The following is a 17,726-nucleotide window of genomic DNA, read 5'->3' on the forward strand; positions in this document are numbered from 1 at the left end:
GGGGGAAACTGAGCACAAAATCAAGGAACACTTCCTAGCTCTGATTTTCATACACTGTATAAGGACAATAATATCAGAATGTCAGAAAATGTGTCAAAAATTATTATATTCTGCCGTGATAGGAACTGTACAAGCCACAAAGAATTCTGCTGATGAGCAGAAGAGCTAAGAGTAAACAAACTCTCCTTGAAAGTTTATATTTAAAAAAAAATATATATATATATATATACTAGCAATCCAACTGTGTTTATCTCCTTCAACTTTTGGTTCAATAACTGTAGGAGCAACAGCTATCACCTGTGGGACACACAGGTTGCTAGCCTGAGACAAATATAACATTAACCTTTCCAGACCCTTTTCTAGGTGCAACACTTACTATCCCCACCAGTGTTCATTACAAAATTCCTACAAATCTCCTCAAGTTCAAGGATGTTCTTCCTCCCTGAAGCTTTTCTTTAGCCATCCCTACAGACTTCCTGCTAGAAGTCTCCCCTGTGATACTATGGTTCATCTTAAACCTGAGCAGCAAAACAATCCAAAACCAAAACAATCCTTGCCTAGCAAAGGCAGACATGTCTCTGTCAACCTCAGACTTTAATTTGAAATTAATTTTTCTCTAATTGCATACCCATCTTAAAAACTGAAGAATCCACCAACTAAACATGACAACGAATTTTCTGTGAAAATGTATCTTCTTTCCCTTTTCCCTAAAACTCCCCCCAACCTATGACTTTTCCATAGCTTGGAAAGTTCTCTTTTACTTAGAAGTCATGCCACCTACTTGTTGGTTTGTCTTTGGTGTTGTATGACCATGTTTTTTTCATGGATGGTTTCCAGCAATGCAGTGGCCAGTGATTTGAGATCTGAAATGGACTGTGGTGTGGCTGGTAGGCTACATCCATGATCCTCCGACAACAACTCCTGGACTATAATGTTAAAAACACAAATGAGTTTTGGCTTCTCTATGCACAGAGATGCAACACAAACATTGACTAGTATTAAAGAACTATTCTCATTATTTAAATGAATACATATATTTTTCCTTCAATGAGCAAACAAAACCAAAAAGGCCAGAAATATAATTTCTAGCTGGCATAAAGATGGTGGCTTCGCAAGCTGATTGGTATTCCACAGCAAAAGCCAGAACAAGTATAGCCAGACACATCTTACATTAACTCAATTCTACTTTTGGAAAATTATTTGTGTTCAGAAGGAACAGATTGGTCCAAACTGGTCATTTCTTTCCCACTTACATTGCAACTGAAGCCCACAAGGAAGCTTTGATATTACTTTTTAGAATTATTATATCCTTCGGGTTATTTAAGAGTGATGTGAAAATACAGTCACCCATGAAAATAGTCACCCATGAACTCTGTAGCCTCTGTAGCTTAAGAGTCTGTACCTCCCAGCCACATCAGGAAGTTCACAAGTATTGATAAATTCTGTAACTAGAACTTGGCTCTCTTTCTCTCTCTATATATATACATATATGTATGTATGCAAGTACATGGAGAAGAGCACAAAAGAGAAGTCAAAACCAGAAAAATGAGTTTAAACCTACCATGACACTTACCACTGACCTTGTGTGTGTGAATGAATATACCTAAATCTAAAAAGGAGGGTACAAGTTTGGCTCAAAGAATTTTCTCTTCCCCCTTTTTCCTCATCTTGGTATTTTCTTTGAAACAGGGAAAAGAGATTACTTCATTTTGCTACCAATGAAGAAACACGGGACACACAGATTTTTTGTAAAACATATGAATGTGAAAGCTTCCAAAAACAGTAGCAGAAAACCCAACTTAAGGCCCCTCCTCTACCAGCCAGTCTGTTTTTCATTGGAATGTGAATTGTGACTGCCATTGTTACCAGAGGAAAGAGAGGAACAAAGTGATTTGTAAGGGTCAAAGTTGCAGTGGGGGTTAGAGAGTAAAGAAAATATTTGGTAAAACTGATGGAGGAGAGAATGAAAGGCAAAAGAATTAACAAAAGAAGCAGCAACCAAGAGGCAAATTTTATATTGTCAAGTCAACTAAGAAAAGGACAAGAATTAGCACATAAACAGGGAAAGAGAAAAGAGTTTTTGGTTTGATTGGTGAGGAAAAGTTACTGAAATTAAGAGGTAAGATGAAAAGAATTCAATGAGGTATGCAACACCATGCTGCATTTATGCAATACCTTGCTTTGCAGAAAGGACTCCAGTCAAAGCACTGCTACTGGATCTACTATGAGTCTTTGAATTTTTTCGTCTCTCTAGTGCATTCTAGGGAAACAATAAATATCTTATTTAGAAAAACAGTAGCCCACAAATCCTGTCATTAGGAGGAAAGAATCTGGAATTTTGGATTTTGGTCTCAGAACAATGCTGCAGGGCCTAGAGCTTACATCCAGACAAGCTACAGACATGTGATTCTCCTAGAGTATTATTCTTCAGCCAAAACAGTCTTTGCAATATTACAAAGACTCATTCTGTCTCATTGCAATCACTTTACTGTAATCTCTCCCACCCACTCCCCACAATGTATTTTTAAGACTTGCCTACTTTTTAATAACCTGCTGAGTGCCAGTAAAGATACTGCAGTATCCTGTAGAGAATATTGGTTGGAAACAAACTCAGACTTTCCCCTCACCTTTCTTTGGACAGACTTCAAAGAGAAAGCTCAGACTCCTCTATCAGAGTTTCCAGAAGCCCTTTTAATAGCAAATACTGACTGTCAGGAATTAGAAGCAGAATTATCTGCTACAGAAGTCCAGCTCTTTTAAATACAGATCATTGAGACCCACCAGACCACCAAGGTGCTCAGTTCTCACCAATAAACTAACTCACACTCCAAGAGACTCAGTTTCTAAGCACAAACAGAGGCTGAAATGAAGTTGGTACTTTGAGCAACTTTGCTCATGCACAAAAAGCAATCAGTGCTGTGACCACTTTATAGCAACCTAAATGAAGAAGTGCTATTGACAATCCTCAGGTTATCCTTCTCTGCTCTGACAAGCAGCCCTCCCCTCCCACTCCCCCAAATCAGAAGAAAATAAGAGGGCTTTGCTTCAGGGAAGAGCAAAACTCAGCCCTGAAGGTTTCATGTCAAACAGTACAGACCTTAACCCCAGAATGGCAGAACAATGAAGGCTGAGTGATCATTAAGATACATGAAGAAATAGCACAGCCATTAGGGGACAGGGAGACAAGATCTTCTTGTGACAGCAGCACAGCTGCAGTCATTCACCACAGTGCATGATCTGCTACTTTTCACCTACCAATTGGCTGGAAGGCTGATTACCTGCCCCTGGAAAGAGAAGGGTTCCCCCACAGAACTTAAAAAAGGTATTTAATTAATTTTTCAAAATGCTGTTAATAGGTATCCCTCTGTACTACCATCAGCTAAGAAGCCTACGAGGAAGACTGAGCATGTAATACCTACACATAATAATACTGTCAAAATGTCAATGGTGGATTTTTCTTGCAAGACACTAATTTGTTCTTTAAATACATATAACATGAAAATGAACAATAATTTCCATGAACAATGAAGCACCGTTTAGATGATACACTGAGAGAATCTTACCTTATATTTAGTAATACTAGACTTAAGAAGGTTGACTTCCTCTTGAAGTTGTTTTAATCTCTCTTGAAGATACCTGAAAAAGAAATGTAATCCTTTACTTCATGTTACCTTCAAGTACTGCCTCAAGCAGTCTTCTTTACTACTTGGCATGTCCTCTCTTTGAACTACTGAGAGTTCTTTTCCCTCTGCAGTTCTGTGAGGGATATAATAACAAAATCTTACTGCTCTTGACCCCATAAAACTTAAAGTAGGGAAACAAATTGCATCAGAACAGGAGGCTGCCCTCCTGTTAGATTTGTCAAGCATGCTGCACAACTATTTTATATTGGTCCTCAGGTTTCTGGGGAGGAAAGCTAAAAGAATATATTTATGTCTAGAGGAAATAGTCAGGAAGCATTTATGTGTGTCCTCTGTACTTGAAGGCCTGTGAGATGGACACATGAAGATTTGTATATATGTCAACAAAAGACTCAGCTATGCAGAACTTTTGCACTGCAATATCCATCACTTACTTGGCACTTCTCACTGGCAATCACAAAGTAGAAAATTTAACAGTATAGTTGAAAAATGATACACAGTTAAATGAAACAGTACAGTTCTTCGTAATACAGTTTATGCACTTGGATTAGACAGTTATTTCCACATAGGAAAATATCTTTTTTATGTATAAAGGGTTTATAAAATATCCTCTTTCATGTAGTGCAATTGCAGTTGTGTTAGAGTTTGTGACAATTTAATTATTTTAGAGAAAAAAATTCACACCACTTTCAGGAGAGCAGGGGGCTTAAATTAATATAGAACTCTGTAGGCCACACAAAACTGAAAAAAAACCCTGAAGCCACTGGGAGAAGTAATGCCTTTTGTATTAGACTTTCTTACCTGAAGCATAAGTCTTTGTAAATGAAAAGTGTCTTACAAGTTCTATTTCACTTTAAGGTAATTGTTGACATTAAGGGAGGTACCTGCTATGGCTCTGTCAGTGACTCCTCTCTGTCATTCTTAGTGGAGACCATAAAACTTATCCTTTTCCCAAGAAAATGGCAAAAATATGTGGGTGATTTCACCAGCAACTTCTGTTGGCAAATCACTCCATACTGACCACCTCTCCCTGTGGCGAAAATTATGTCTGAAAGTATTAACTCAGAGTACGCAAAGTCCCTGTTTTCAATCCGAGATTAGCCCATTACAGCTCACTAGGAGTTTCTCAAGACACAAATTTTTAATATTCTTGCTTTTGGTGCCATACAGTGACGGGAATAAAAAAGTCTGAACTTCTCTTCCATTTCCACGTTTAGCTCTATTTGGGAACGTCACTGACATCTCTGTAGCCAAATACAACACTGGTAAGTTTCTGCAGCCTAACTTTCTCAATATTTGCTGCTTGGTTACAGTACAAACAAACTACCACAATCTCTTAACTTGTATTCTTGCATATATTTTCTTTAAAATTTTGTTGTGACTGACTTCCTGATGCTCCTATTATAGCAACACACTGTTTTTTCTAGGGAAATGGTAAGGTTTGCAATATACTAACCTGTTCTCCATACATAAAGCATCTACATCGATGATACGGTTTTCATGCCCTCCTAAGACATGATTCAGCTCCTGGTTTAGTCTGTCAGATTTATCTTGGTAAAAAGAACGTTCCTCTTTCACATCATGTAACTCATCCAGTGCAGCCTGAAGATCATATCTGAGAGTCTCAATCTGAGAAGAAAGGAGAGCTGCATCACTGTTTTAAAATTTAAACAAAAGATTACCTAGCACCCAGCCTGAAAACAGCAATGAGCACGTTTGAACAGGATTGATTTGGGACAGTGAGAAGTCTTTTCAAAGCTCATAACCCCAGGTACTTTCACTCTATTTTGGTAATATTTCATTTATTTGAAGTTAAGTGACTTTACCAGTTAAGATATATTTTACAAAATTTCTAGAAAACATTTAAAATTTAACAGCAAAAGAAACATCAGTCCCTACTATAATTCTGCCACAAACAGAGTAAGCTCATCTTAGCATATAATTTCTAGGACTCCAGGAATTAAATCAACTGAATAAGAACCTGTCAAATCTGGAAAATGAAAAAAAGGTCTGTAAGTGGGAATTTATACTAATTACAGAACTTGAGCAATGAAGTTCCACAGACCAGGAAGAAGAACAGAGAAAGTACAAAATAAGCCACCGTGAAGGCAACAGGGTGAGCTTTGCTATCAAACAGAAGGGTGAAGAAGTCCAGTATGAAAGACATTCAAGGACAAAGAGCTTCAAACTTCCATGGAGATGAAACTGTGGGCGTGAGAAAAGTCTGCAATGAATTCAGAAGTCTCCATCCACACCTCAGAAAACATAGATAAGCCAGGAAGGACAATAGACCATCATAGACCTGAAAACAGGCCAGGTGATGAACAGAAAGAGAATGAGCTTGGGAACAGAGTTAGCAGAGAGGATCACACTGGAAGAAGACCAACAGCCTTTCCAGTAAGGCAAAATGGTGCTGCACTTGAGTGAAGACTGAAAAATCAGAAATATGCACCTTTCCTGGCCCACAGAAAGGCTTTCTCAAGGTGGAACTGATATTGGTAGGAATGAGTGGGAACAACAGAGAACACAACCCCCTCAAACTGCCCAGAAACTGATGTATCCATATTAGGAAAGAGTCTGGTGAATAGGATGCTGCATGGTACAGTGTATTAACACAGACTTGAGGTGGGGAAAAGAGGCCTGATGTGAGAATTTTTCAACAGAGAGGAAGAAATAGCTCAGAGGCAGGAGACCAACAACACTTCTACAGAAAATTTGATTCAGGGACTATCTTTAGGAGATACGTCAGCTGCTGCACAGTGTGTTGAATACTTGTAACAGCTTTCACTAAAGGGTCCCTTTCACTTACATCATAGACAATATTCAATTGCCACAAGTTGTTGCTGGACGTTATTAAAAAAAAGGAGAATCAATAATCTAGAGAAGGCATTTCTGAGACTAGGTACTCGTATGCATGTTTAAATTAGTGCTCAATAAGGGTATAACCTTTGAGGACTATTTAAGTAAAAATCCCAACACCTTCCCCACTATTTGCAAGGTTAATCAGCTACCAGCCCTTCAAACACTACGGAAGCCATTTACTTGCTACTGCACTAGCTCTGGAAAACATGACGCTGTATGTCCATTTAATTATTACCTGTTCTCGAGCCTTCTCCAACTGTTGAACAAGGTCTTCCCGTTCATGTGCTGCGAAGTGACGAGCCCCAACTTCATCATCTCCAAGTCTTTGCTTTGCTATAGTCATTCGAAGGAGCTGCCATGACAAAACCAGAATCTGGTAAGCAAGAGAACACAGGCTGCAGCAGCAGAGTACATCTGTATTAGAAAGAGTAAAGGTGTCCCAGATTTCAGCTCTTCCAGGCCAAAGAGTTGATATTATTTAAACCAGATGGAATCTTCTGAGCTGAGGGCTCAATCCTGTTCTCAGTGAAAAATTCCAGTTGAACGGTCAAAGCATCAACAGGAATTGAATCAGACCTTGCAACAACAGTCACTAGAGTATACAAATGATGAGAGACCAAGTAAACACACACACAAGGTCAATGTTTTTTAGGAGTGACAGGAACTAATTCCAGTCAGACTAAAACTAGCGAATTACCAGAAAGCCCTTTTCATATGTAAATATTAAAATTGTCTGCAACAGAGAATTCTTCCTAGTTAATAAAAGAGCATGAAGTGGCTTGCCCAGCTTCATTTTACTTAAAAACCCCTCTATACTACATGCAAAATTTGTATTAACAGCTGCTAAGACGTTTGCTTACGCATTAGGTTTTTAATCTACTCACAAAAGTTAATTCATGTCAAAAACAAAAAAATGGGCCAACAACAAAAAGTCTCAGCCAAAATGCTCAAACAGCTAATGAACTCATGAGCTTTGTGACTGCTGAAAACAGTCTAATTTGCATTAATACACATTTATGTTCAATACCCAAAGCAAAAAGTAATGACCTTTCAAAAACCATGAAGTATTAAATACCAATCTATAAGGCATTCAGCATTTACAGTTGTTTATACTGAGTACAACTAGGCAAAAGTGTTTCCTCCCCATGGCCTCACTTGTAGGAGTTCCACAGAGACTAGAGAAACCCACCACAGTAACCAGCCTGACTTTCCCTGTATCTTTGACTGCACCAAGGAATTAATGTACATCATTATATTGCAGAGATAGGAAAAAAAAAATCAATCTTCTGAAGTAGAAGATTGTAGATTAAAATCTGTCTTTGGTATTTATGGGATGCCAGTCACCATAGCTGCAATGTGCCAATTAAAATCCCGCTGATGCAAGACAGACTACCAAAATCATCCTCCTCGCTTATTTCAGCTCCAGTTCAGTGCAAGCCACTGAAGCCAGTACAATGTGTTCTGATAAGCAGTTCACTTGTTCACGGGAAGCTGTGGCCGCAAAAGTAACTTGTTTTGGCAAACTGCATTTCCCTATCCCCACAGGGAAAATACAAACCAAACCACTGCGCAGTTAGTAAGGCTGAATGGATCCTAGGAGATATAACTCCTAATAATTTCTCTATCAAAACAAATAAGTCAAAAAGGCAACCAGTAAATCCTGGAATGGCTTCATAAAATGGCTTCCAAAACCCTGGATTGGGGTTTTTTAATGCTAAAAGGCTAATGAAGAAAAGGTGTGGTAACATGATTTAATTCAGGTAGAATAATTTAATTTCTAGAACCTCTCACGAGTGAGAAAGGCCACAAGAAAAAAAATGTAATACCATTTTGATGTCTCAATCTTGTCCAGAAAAGCTGGAAATAGGAAGGGGAATAACACTTTACTAATGGCTCCAATGCCTGCAGCAGAACAAAACTTCTGCGTAACACCCAACACCAGGCTGGGAACTGGACCAGAGCTGTCACTCGTGCACTATGCCTAACTCTTCTCCAGCCCAGGAGAGGGTGAGGCATGAGATGCAATTATAACTGCAAGCAATTATAACTTGCAAGGTCAAACAGTCTGCCAATAAAAGGAGAACTCTTAATTTACTACTAATTTTGAGGGGGGAAAAAAAAAAAAGAAAGAAGAAAAGCATGAAGTCTTATGAAAAGAATGCTTTCTAAATTCAGCCAGTAAAAGCCACATTATTAACATACATAAAATAAAGTAAAATACCAAACCATGAAAAAACAGAGTGCTTCTTCCAGACAGTTGGCCAATCAGAGAGTTGACAGGGCAGAACAGGCCAAGTCATTTAATTCTGCATTGCGAATGTCTCATGAGGCAGCACCACCTGCTATAAAATTTTTCCCTGAAAATGCTGTGACCCAAAGATACACTGTTATGCCAGAGGTTTAAGGGTTTATTTCATATTAGTGCTCTGTTATAAACTTTATACACTTGCCCCTGGCTGCTGTATTTTTATTTCTGTAATTCAGAAATCACTGAGGAAAGGAACGCTCAACTTCGTTTTGCAGCTGGAGAATAGGTGAACACTGCCCCTCAGGATTCTGTGAACAGCATTTACAGCTGAGTGGATTTAAATTAATGGCACCTTACCAGAGAGAGCTCCTGTTTGTCAAGAAGCCATAGATTGTTAACCAAAACAATCCAGTGCTGCAAGCCACTAGTCTTTTTATTTTAGTATCGCAGCCTTTTCTTAATAATTTTCAGCTAAACAAGCTTCACTGGGATAGCTGCTGTGCAGCCCAGGAGTCCACAGACAACGCCTGCACTGAAGATGGACACTCCTGATCATCAATAAAACATGCAGAAGGAAAAGGGAAACAAGAACAACCACTAAATTCTTTGTGGAAGGCAGAAACCATCATGTTTAGCCACAGTCACTGACAGCAATCATCTTCACCACACTGACTACCAAAACTTAAAAAGCGGACCAAAACTATGCAAATGTGCTACCTTAAGTCCCAGTTCTGCCAAAACACACAGGCCACATTTAACATTTCCCACTGTTGCTGCATGAATGATTGTCTGCCTGGCAATAAAGAACTGGCAGTAACACCGCAGCCATTGTTTCCTGTGCACCTTCCTCTTGCTCAGCACCGCTCTCAGCAGCTTACAAAAGCCATTCTTTGCGTAGGTAGGAATTCAAGGAAGGCAACTGAGTCATCTAGTCTCGCAGAAGTCTCCAGTTTCTCCTGAGCTTTCCATTTTTATCCTTTTACAAGAGAGAACTAGATTTCCTAACTATCTCCTTCTAATGTTTTAGTAATTGTTTTCAAGCATTGCTGCCAAAACATTAGGAAGGAAAAAGATTTACAAATAACTATCATAAACATAGAAGAGTTTTCATGTGTCAGAGCTTGTGAGATTGCAATCAATCATAAAAATAAATAGTCTTAGATATCTGTTGCTGGAGCACTGCAGTCTAACTATGGCTGTATTTTTCAAACTGCAGCAACAAATCCTTCCAGAGACTGTCTGAAGAAGTTCTATTATTTGTGCCAACAAAATTCTAGTTAAATTAGAGGAAAAAATTAGTCCAGTTAAACCAAATGCAAGCAATTTGTTCTTGCCTAACTGATGACTTACTTAACATGATTTCAACAAGTAAAATGTCTCTGGTTTAAGGTCTCCTTGCTAATCCAAGTGACTGCACCCTACTTGTAGCAAACATTAAAGCGGTGAAAAACAAGTCAAGCCATGAAAACATTTCCTTATCAATAGAGCTAATGTGTGATATTTAAAGAGGGTTTTTTTTTCTTTTTTAGTCCTGCAAAGCTCTTGCCACTCAGTGACAAAGCCTGCATGAGTCACCCCTGCTCAGACACAGGCAGAATTGTTCATCCATAAGCAGCTTCACTTGCTGCAAAAGCAGCTGTTTGTTCATCTCTTGCCAGAAGTAAGGCTGACGTAGACCAGCTGGGCAGGATGCCCTCCCTCACTTTGGAAAAAGCAGTGAGAAGGATGCAGGGGAAAAATGTAAGAACAAGCAAATTATGATAGGTCTTTGTTTTTGTATATACCATACATTATCTGGACTCCAGTGCCTGAAGTAGCCCAGCTGCCAGTACAGGAGAACTGATGAGCAGAACAGAATGGCTTCAGGAACAAGCCTAGAATTTTATCACTGAAGCTTGTAGGGAGAGAAATCTGACACAGGAGGAGAGTGTTAAATCCCTCAGAGAGATGGCAATGCTTTTTTAGGCACTTTGAAAAACAGCAACCTGACTCTAAAATAAGCTCTATTTCTCATTTACTAGGAAAGTGAATAATGTGTTCCAAAAATGAAAATCCTAGTCTAAATTAATCCGTGTCTGATGCAGCTCTTTCCTCTGACTCTTTATTTAGTGATGCACTATTTTGCACCTTTCAGAGATGGGCAGAATAACTCTTTTTGTACTTTTCCATTTGTTTTGAGGATCATGAATTTAAATTCACGCTGAAAATACAGATGACCAGCTAATAGCAAGTTAACCCACAAAGGTGAACAGAAACAAAGAAGTAGGCTTTGTGCTACCAAGATCATACTGTCTCATAATGAATTAGAATAGGTGCATAACCTTGATATTTAAATATATTGTAGTTTTACTGCCTTTGTGATCTGTTTGTACCTACAAACCCTTGCCATCTATTCAGGACTGGCTTGGGAAAGGCTATAACGCATACCTTTGGTACTGTGGAATTGCACAGCACTGACTTCTACACTGTAATACAGTTCAAACAGTAACATGCAAATGAAATTAAAGACTGGGAAACCTGATACCACAAGACATAAAAACTGGTCTTTGAAGACTTGAGCAAGTTACACTGAATGCTATGCACACTACAAATTCAGGTCTCACTTGACCCTTTCCCAGCTCCCTGAACGCCTTCAGGGGAGTTCTTTGTGAAAAACAATTAATAAAGCTGCATAATCATAATACACTTATGTTTAAAAGAAAATAAATAAACTTAAATGGAAAGAAAACCCCCCATCTGACTGATTAAAAGTCACATCATTTTTATTTGCGTTTTAAAATCCCATGATTTTAAAACTGTAGTTGAGGGAGGGAAGTTATAATTCATTATTTGTTTCAATTTTTTACTTTGTTAACCACCTCGACTCTCCAATTCAACCTCTCACTAGTTTGATCTCTGAATGTACTTTTGCATTAAGCTCCAGCTGTGAATGTTACACACATTTGGCTCGAGTTTAAATATTTCAATTAATGGAGACAACAGGAGTTTGATTAATACCAAATGGCAGATTTTGAGCAATGTTCCATATAACTTGCTAAATTTAGCAATGAAATAAATTGGTTATGTAAGGATAATGGGATGAGGGCTTAATACAAAGCTCACCATATATGTTTGTGATCAACTGCTCCATATTTTTTAAGGGAAAAGTTATGGCTGCTCTGGTTTTATCATCTACTAAAATTTTGCATTTTCAGTGCAAAAAATTAAAAATTATCACATGATGAAGACATGCTTATCTGTACTTATCTGTAAGAGGAAATATCACTAATAAAATATATTTAGAAAAAAAAAAAGGAAAAAGAAAGTCTGAGAACATTAAAGGAAGGCAAGGTACAAAATACATAGCTAAGGACAGAGCAAAAGCAACATACAAAAACATGTAATAAGCTGCACTTACTGGTATCCTGTACAAGCTTCTCTTGTTCTACTGTTCTAAGCATTTATTGTAATTAAAGTATTCCAAAATATTCAGATACAGAAGTTCTGTATCCCATTGTTTTTATTTGTTTTCCTAAGAAGTAAATGCAAAATTCCAGCCCAGTTTACACATTCCGTGCCATTTAATGGTAAAAAAAGTTTGTAATACCTTATTGTCCCCTTGTACTTCTCCCAGTCTCTGCTGAAGCTCTCTAATCTCTTCTCCGAGGTGTTTATTTCGATCTTGAGCCTCACTCAGTAGTTGAGCAAGATTTGCCTAGAAAAGGAGTAAATATCAGTCATAAGTCAGTGCCTATGGAGAGAAATGCAAGTGGTGATTGAGAAGAAACCCTAGAATTACTTCTTAACTGCCAACAATCTTTACTTTTATTGTTGTTGGTACCCAGACTTCATGCTTCATGAGAGAGATAACAATAAAAGTCACCTGCGTTCCTTTATCTTTCATAGAAAATACAAACAGTATGTGGGGATACAGACTCCCAGAACAGCACACAAACCCCAAACAAGACAAAGTGATAATGTCTATGCTAGTTCCAGTATCTTGGCTGGTGGGAAGAACAGAATGCAGAGTCACTTAGACAATATTTATACAAAGTTGCCAAAATAATAGTTTTAACTTGCATATAATTAGACAAAAGGCACAGCTGAGAAATAACTATGATACAATTAAATTCCTTAAGTGTACAGAGTAGATTCCTAGCCAGTAAAGAGGATGTCAACCAAAGTCCCTGCCCCTGAACCATGGATCTGTAGAAGCACAAAACTTCAAACGTGACCTGATTTGTGTTGTTAGCTAGAACAGACACTTGAAAAATAGAAGTGAAAGCTAGAACTTCAAAACAAACACCACCACCATCATCCCCCAAATAATCAGGTCAAAAGTTATCATTCACATTAACCTACTAAGTTAGCAGGGTGAGCAGTCTGGTCTATAATTTAACAATTAAATTCCATCAGCTCGATCGCTACCAAAAAATAAATGCAATCTCTTCCTTTCCTATTCATGATGCCTGAAAATGAGCAAATACTACAGATAAATTTATTGTATTTTTATCCTAACAATGTCTCACAAATACACAACCATTGACTCAGCACAGGAATAGCCTACTGATTACGTGTCTTCTAGGAGTTATAATCATAGTGGCTAAGGTGCAGCCTTTCGAGACATTGCCTATGGACTGCTCTGTGCATCATTCATTGCCATAAATCTCAAGAGCATAAAAAGAAATTAAAAAAAAAGAATTTTTAGATCTTCTAAGTATGACTGGTAAAGCCTCATGAGTCAGTATGTCTGAGCTACCCTTCCATGTACTCCCTGGATTGAGGCCAATGCATCAGCTGGCCGTTCCTAGTTATTTTGTGCTATTTTAGATTCAGTTTTAGATTCCCTACTCCCCACTTGCTGTGCTTCTCTTTCAACTCCCCCATTTCTCTATTCTGATAACTCTTTCTTTTTCAGTCTTGCTCTTTTACCCAGTCATTCTCACTACCACTTGACAGCCTCATAGGATGTTTTTGTGAGCTTTATCTTTACAACTTATACACTATCAAACCAACAAGATATCTAATAACCATTACTGCAATCTTGCCCCTTGTCTGCTAACAACTGTTACTTCCACATGTCCTGCTTTGTATTTCAGACAAATATTAAGATGAATCTATTATCGTGGATGTTGACATGAACATAGCTGTGCATGCATCTCACCATTTGCAGGATTAGACTATTAAACTATAATCAACAGCAATTTCTGTACACTACTATATGAAGAAGCCAACTCCAAATTCCTGTTGGTCTAAATCAGCAAGAGCTTCAAACCTTTAAACAGGAAAAATAACTTGAGAAACTGACACATCCAATTTGATGAACAACAAGCCTAAGTCACTTCTGTACTTCCAATGCTTTGAGATGAAAAGTTCAGAAGAAAGCAAGGTAAATTTCCCACAGTTTAAAGCATTTTTTAAACTAATGACAAACCTGAAGGCTGCAAATAAATAATTTGGGAAAAGAGTGTAACAGCAACGCTGCTCCCCCATAAATAGTCAACTACAGGGCCAAAACTAAGCTTCCTCTAATTTTATTTTCAAGACAACAACCATTCAAGCAATGCAAAAGGTTTCTCAAGTATGTTTTGGTGGAATGATTTTTTTCCCACATGTTAAACAAATGTGTAATAGTCATTTACACAATGAATGAATAAAGAACCTTCAGAACATATTCAATCAATGGTACTTTAAAAAGGTACTTCTTATAGGCTCTTTAAAAGAAAGAAGACAAAGGACCCATGTTTGCAGGAAATTGTATTTAAACTGAAGTATCTATGGCTACTGCTTAGATGCAATTTTTTAGCTTTTTTTTTAAGGAAGCTGACTTTCAATTAAGCCTGAGTTAGTTAAAAGGACCATGATTTGCACAAACTTCTCTGAAACACTTCTATTTATAAAATCCCTTTTTATGATGAATTGGAACAACTCCTAACACTGCAATAGCACATGTAATTTCAACACCTGGAAAGAACTCAATCTCACTAATCAGTGTTTACAACCACAACACCAGGATTTTAGCATCTGTAGTCAAAACCTGGCTCCCAGTAACTGCCGGAAAGGCATTACCATGCCTATACTAAATCTTCCTGCTCTGATTTATTTCCTTTAAAATCATTTCTCTGGGAATGCAATTCTATGCTGAGTTTTATTTGTCAGTCAAATAAATGACTTAACATGACAAAAACCTTTATATTTGAGACAGAGATTTTGGAAGAAACTTAAAATGAAGAATTTTAGACACCAAAATAAACCAGCCTTGTTTAAGTATGCCAAGAGCATTACAATGAGCTAAGTATAGACTGGCTCCTTACTGCAAGGCTGGTATTATACTTCTGTTAAACTAAAACAACTAAGCTATGTCACAGAAGTAGTCTCCAGCAATTACTCATTTCTCTGGCTTAGAGGTTCCATACAATGTATAATTTAGACTGTTCCGAGTTTTAAAGGTTTTGGCAAGACCTCATTAAAGCTCTCGGTGAGACGTGGATAGAAGGAGAAATATTTGATTTTCAGAAGTGCTCTACTGGGCTTAAAGAGAGCCAGCCAAGAGGATATGTTGAACAACACCTGGACTTGGTACCATTTCTTTGGCATATATAAGAAAACATACCATATGGTTGAAAGATGATAAAACTAACAATGGAGGACCGGCTTCGTGAACCTGCAAGCATTTATTTTTTGAGGAAAGGGGAGAAATCTATGCAAGGACAAAGGCAATTCATTTTTCCACTTGGCAACTTCTTTTCAACATTCATAGAACAAACACAAAATTCACTTAGAAATTCAAGACAAGTTACTTCAGCAGACAATAAAGCTCATATCACTTACCTGTGCAACAGAGAACAACTCCCTGAAAATTAGCCAAATTCAGCTTCTCTAGACTCAATTTCCTCAACAGTTTATTTTGATTTTCGGTGAAGCCTTAAAAAAAATTCCTGAAACTGTCAAAGACTTTACTTCTTTCACTCACACTATGCAAAACTAACTCTAAAGCAGTGATGAAGAGAGGTTTCTGAGACCTGGGTAAAAACAGGGAAAGACCCAGATGTGAACACCTTTCTGCTAGCTCATCTTGTCTTCCCTCTGCAACAATCTGCAGCAGTGGAACCTGTTTCTCCTACCCCCTATCAATGCAACAGTTTCAAACACTAAATAACACATTGCTTCCTTCCTGTCTCTGATCAACTACCCTGTATTGGACGATCTTCCAGAGCTCTATCCACATTCAGTTTCTGGCAGGTACTCTGGAGCCTCTGCAGCACGAGGAGATACTTGCTTTACATCCACCATGGGAAGGTTCTATGTATCATAGGCTCATAGAACAGTTGGAAAGGACCCGTAAGGGTCATCAACTCCAACTCTCTCCACCTCACAAGACTACCTAAAACTAAGCCCTATGACAAAGGGCGTTGTCCAGATGCTCTTCCAGGCTGGGTGCTGTGGTCACTTGCCTGGGGAGCCTCTTCAAGTGCATGACCACCCTCCCAGTGAACCATGATTTGAGCACAGTCCAAATCCCCACTGCAGTGCTAGACATAGGAAACTGTTCCCATACTCCTTTCTCTTCTGACCAAAAGCAAGTGCAACCACAGCCAACAATACCACCAGAAGTTAGGAAAAAAGGAGAAAAAGATTGATGTGAGAGTGCTGAGTGGGAAGTGCCTACCTTTATTACACAGGGAAAAAAGCACCACAGATCAGAACAGACCACAGGGTGAAAGATTTAGTGAGATGGGACCTCATCCTTTTCCACTCAGACTTTATTAAAATTTCCAAGAACATTTTTGGGGATAGAAGGCAGAAGAAAACCTTACATTTTGTTACAGATGAGCATTTGAAACTACTGACAAAAACAAATAAATAAATATTTATTACCATACATCAGTGAATACCTGTCAGGCAGCAACAGATCTTTGCTCACTACTGACCAACAACCCAAGAAGAAGGAGACACACAAAAAAAAAAAACCTAGCAAATCTATGCAAATCTAGCTATACATACACACTGTTATTTTTCTTCACACCACTTTAAGAATGATGGATAGTAACAGTCTTTAATATAGCTCTCAATTCTCTTGCACATAAATCTTATCCGACACTTAAATAAAATAAAAAAAAAGGACTTTTTGCCTTTAGGGTACAGCCTGAAAAAGTAATTTTGCAAGGGGAAGGAAGGAAAGAAGAGAGGGAAACTTCCAACATTCCTTTAGAGTTTAAAAGTATTTTTAAATACAGACAAGCATTCCTACTATACTGCAGTTTACAGTCTTCTCTCTTTCAGGCACACCTCCAAACAAAGAAGAAGAGTGAATTATAGGGCTGACAGAAAAAAGGTTTGATGAAACATTAAGCACACTTGATGGGTGTGACTGACCACAAATTTAAGTGCAGTTTCTCCTCCAATGCATTCATATGATTGCAGTGGCTGAATTAATACAGAAAAGCCTGCTTTGCTTATCAACTACTACTGTTCACTCCAAGACACAGGAACTGATGACATGCCCTAGCACTGGCTTCCCTGCAAAAAAATCCCAAAATTTTTGTATTTTTCTCTTTAAGTTGAAAAACTACATAAAGAAGACTTTTAGAATTACAGGTCCTAGGCATACAGAACAAAATACACTTGATATGGGTCATATTTTGCCACCAAAAAGACAACAGCAAAAAATCAAAGCCTTGCCAAGAAGTCACTTGACAAGAGAGAAGAAAATCCTCTTCTCCTCTGAGTATCTGCTGCTCTGAGAACCAGGCAGGAATCCCATCATAGAAATACACCAGACAAAACTTGGTAAGGCTCTGCAAAACAAGAACTTCCTCACACTCACATATATTCAAGAAACTCAGCAACTGGAATTTTTGTAGAGACAATTAATAGAACCAAGAAACCATTTTAGGAGTGCACATAAAATAAATACTTCTCCCCTCCTTTTCAACCCATCTTCACTGTGTTAGACTAGGATGGTGCTCTACAGGGCCAAACGCTGCCAAACAGAC

At 38.1% G+C, this 17,726-nt stretch overlaps 1 protein-coding gene across 5 annotated transcripts in view; it reads right to left on the reverse strand.

Annotated features, from left to right (window-relative positions):
• The window catches only part of CCDC149 (coiled-coil domain containing 149), a 50,853-nt gene that overhangs the window by 19,218 nt on the left and 13,909 nt on the right, over positions 1 to 17,726 (reverse strand). For all 5 annotated transcript variants that reach the window (XM_050338137.1, XM_050338136.1, XM_050338135.1 and 2 more), the window contains exons 4-9: positions 12,338 to 12,445; positions 6,739 to 6,855; positions 5,098 to 5,270; positions 3,564 to 3,636; positions 2,176 to 2,260; positions 782 to 926 (exon numbers count right to left, since the gene is read on the reverse strand). In XM_050338137.1, coding sequence (XP_050194094.1) covers positions 782 to 926; positions 2,176 to 2,260; positions 3,564 to 3,636; positions 5,098 to 5,270; positions 6,739 to 6,855; positions 12,338 to 12,445 — 701 coding nt within the window. The remainder of the gene's footprint in view (positions 1 to 781; positions 927 to 2,175; positions 2,261 to 3,563; positions 3,637 to 5,097; positions 5,271 to 6,738; positions 6,856 to 12,337; positions 12,446 to 17,726) is intronic.

The sequence above is a fragment of the Myiozetetes cayanensis genome, unplaced genomic scaffold (assembly GCF_022539395.1).
Source record: "Myiozetetes cayanensis isolate MyiCay16 unplaced genomic scaffold, myiCay2020 scf7, whole genome shotgun sequence".
Taxonomy (NCBI): Eukaryota; Metazoa; Chordata; class Aves; order Passeriformes; family Tyrannidae; genus Myiozetetes; species Myiozetetes cayanensis.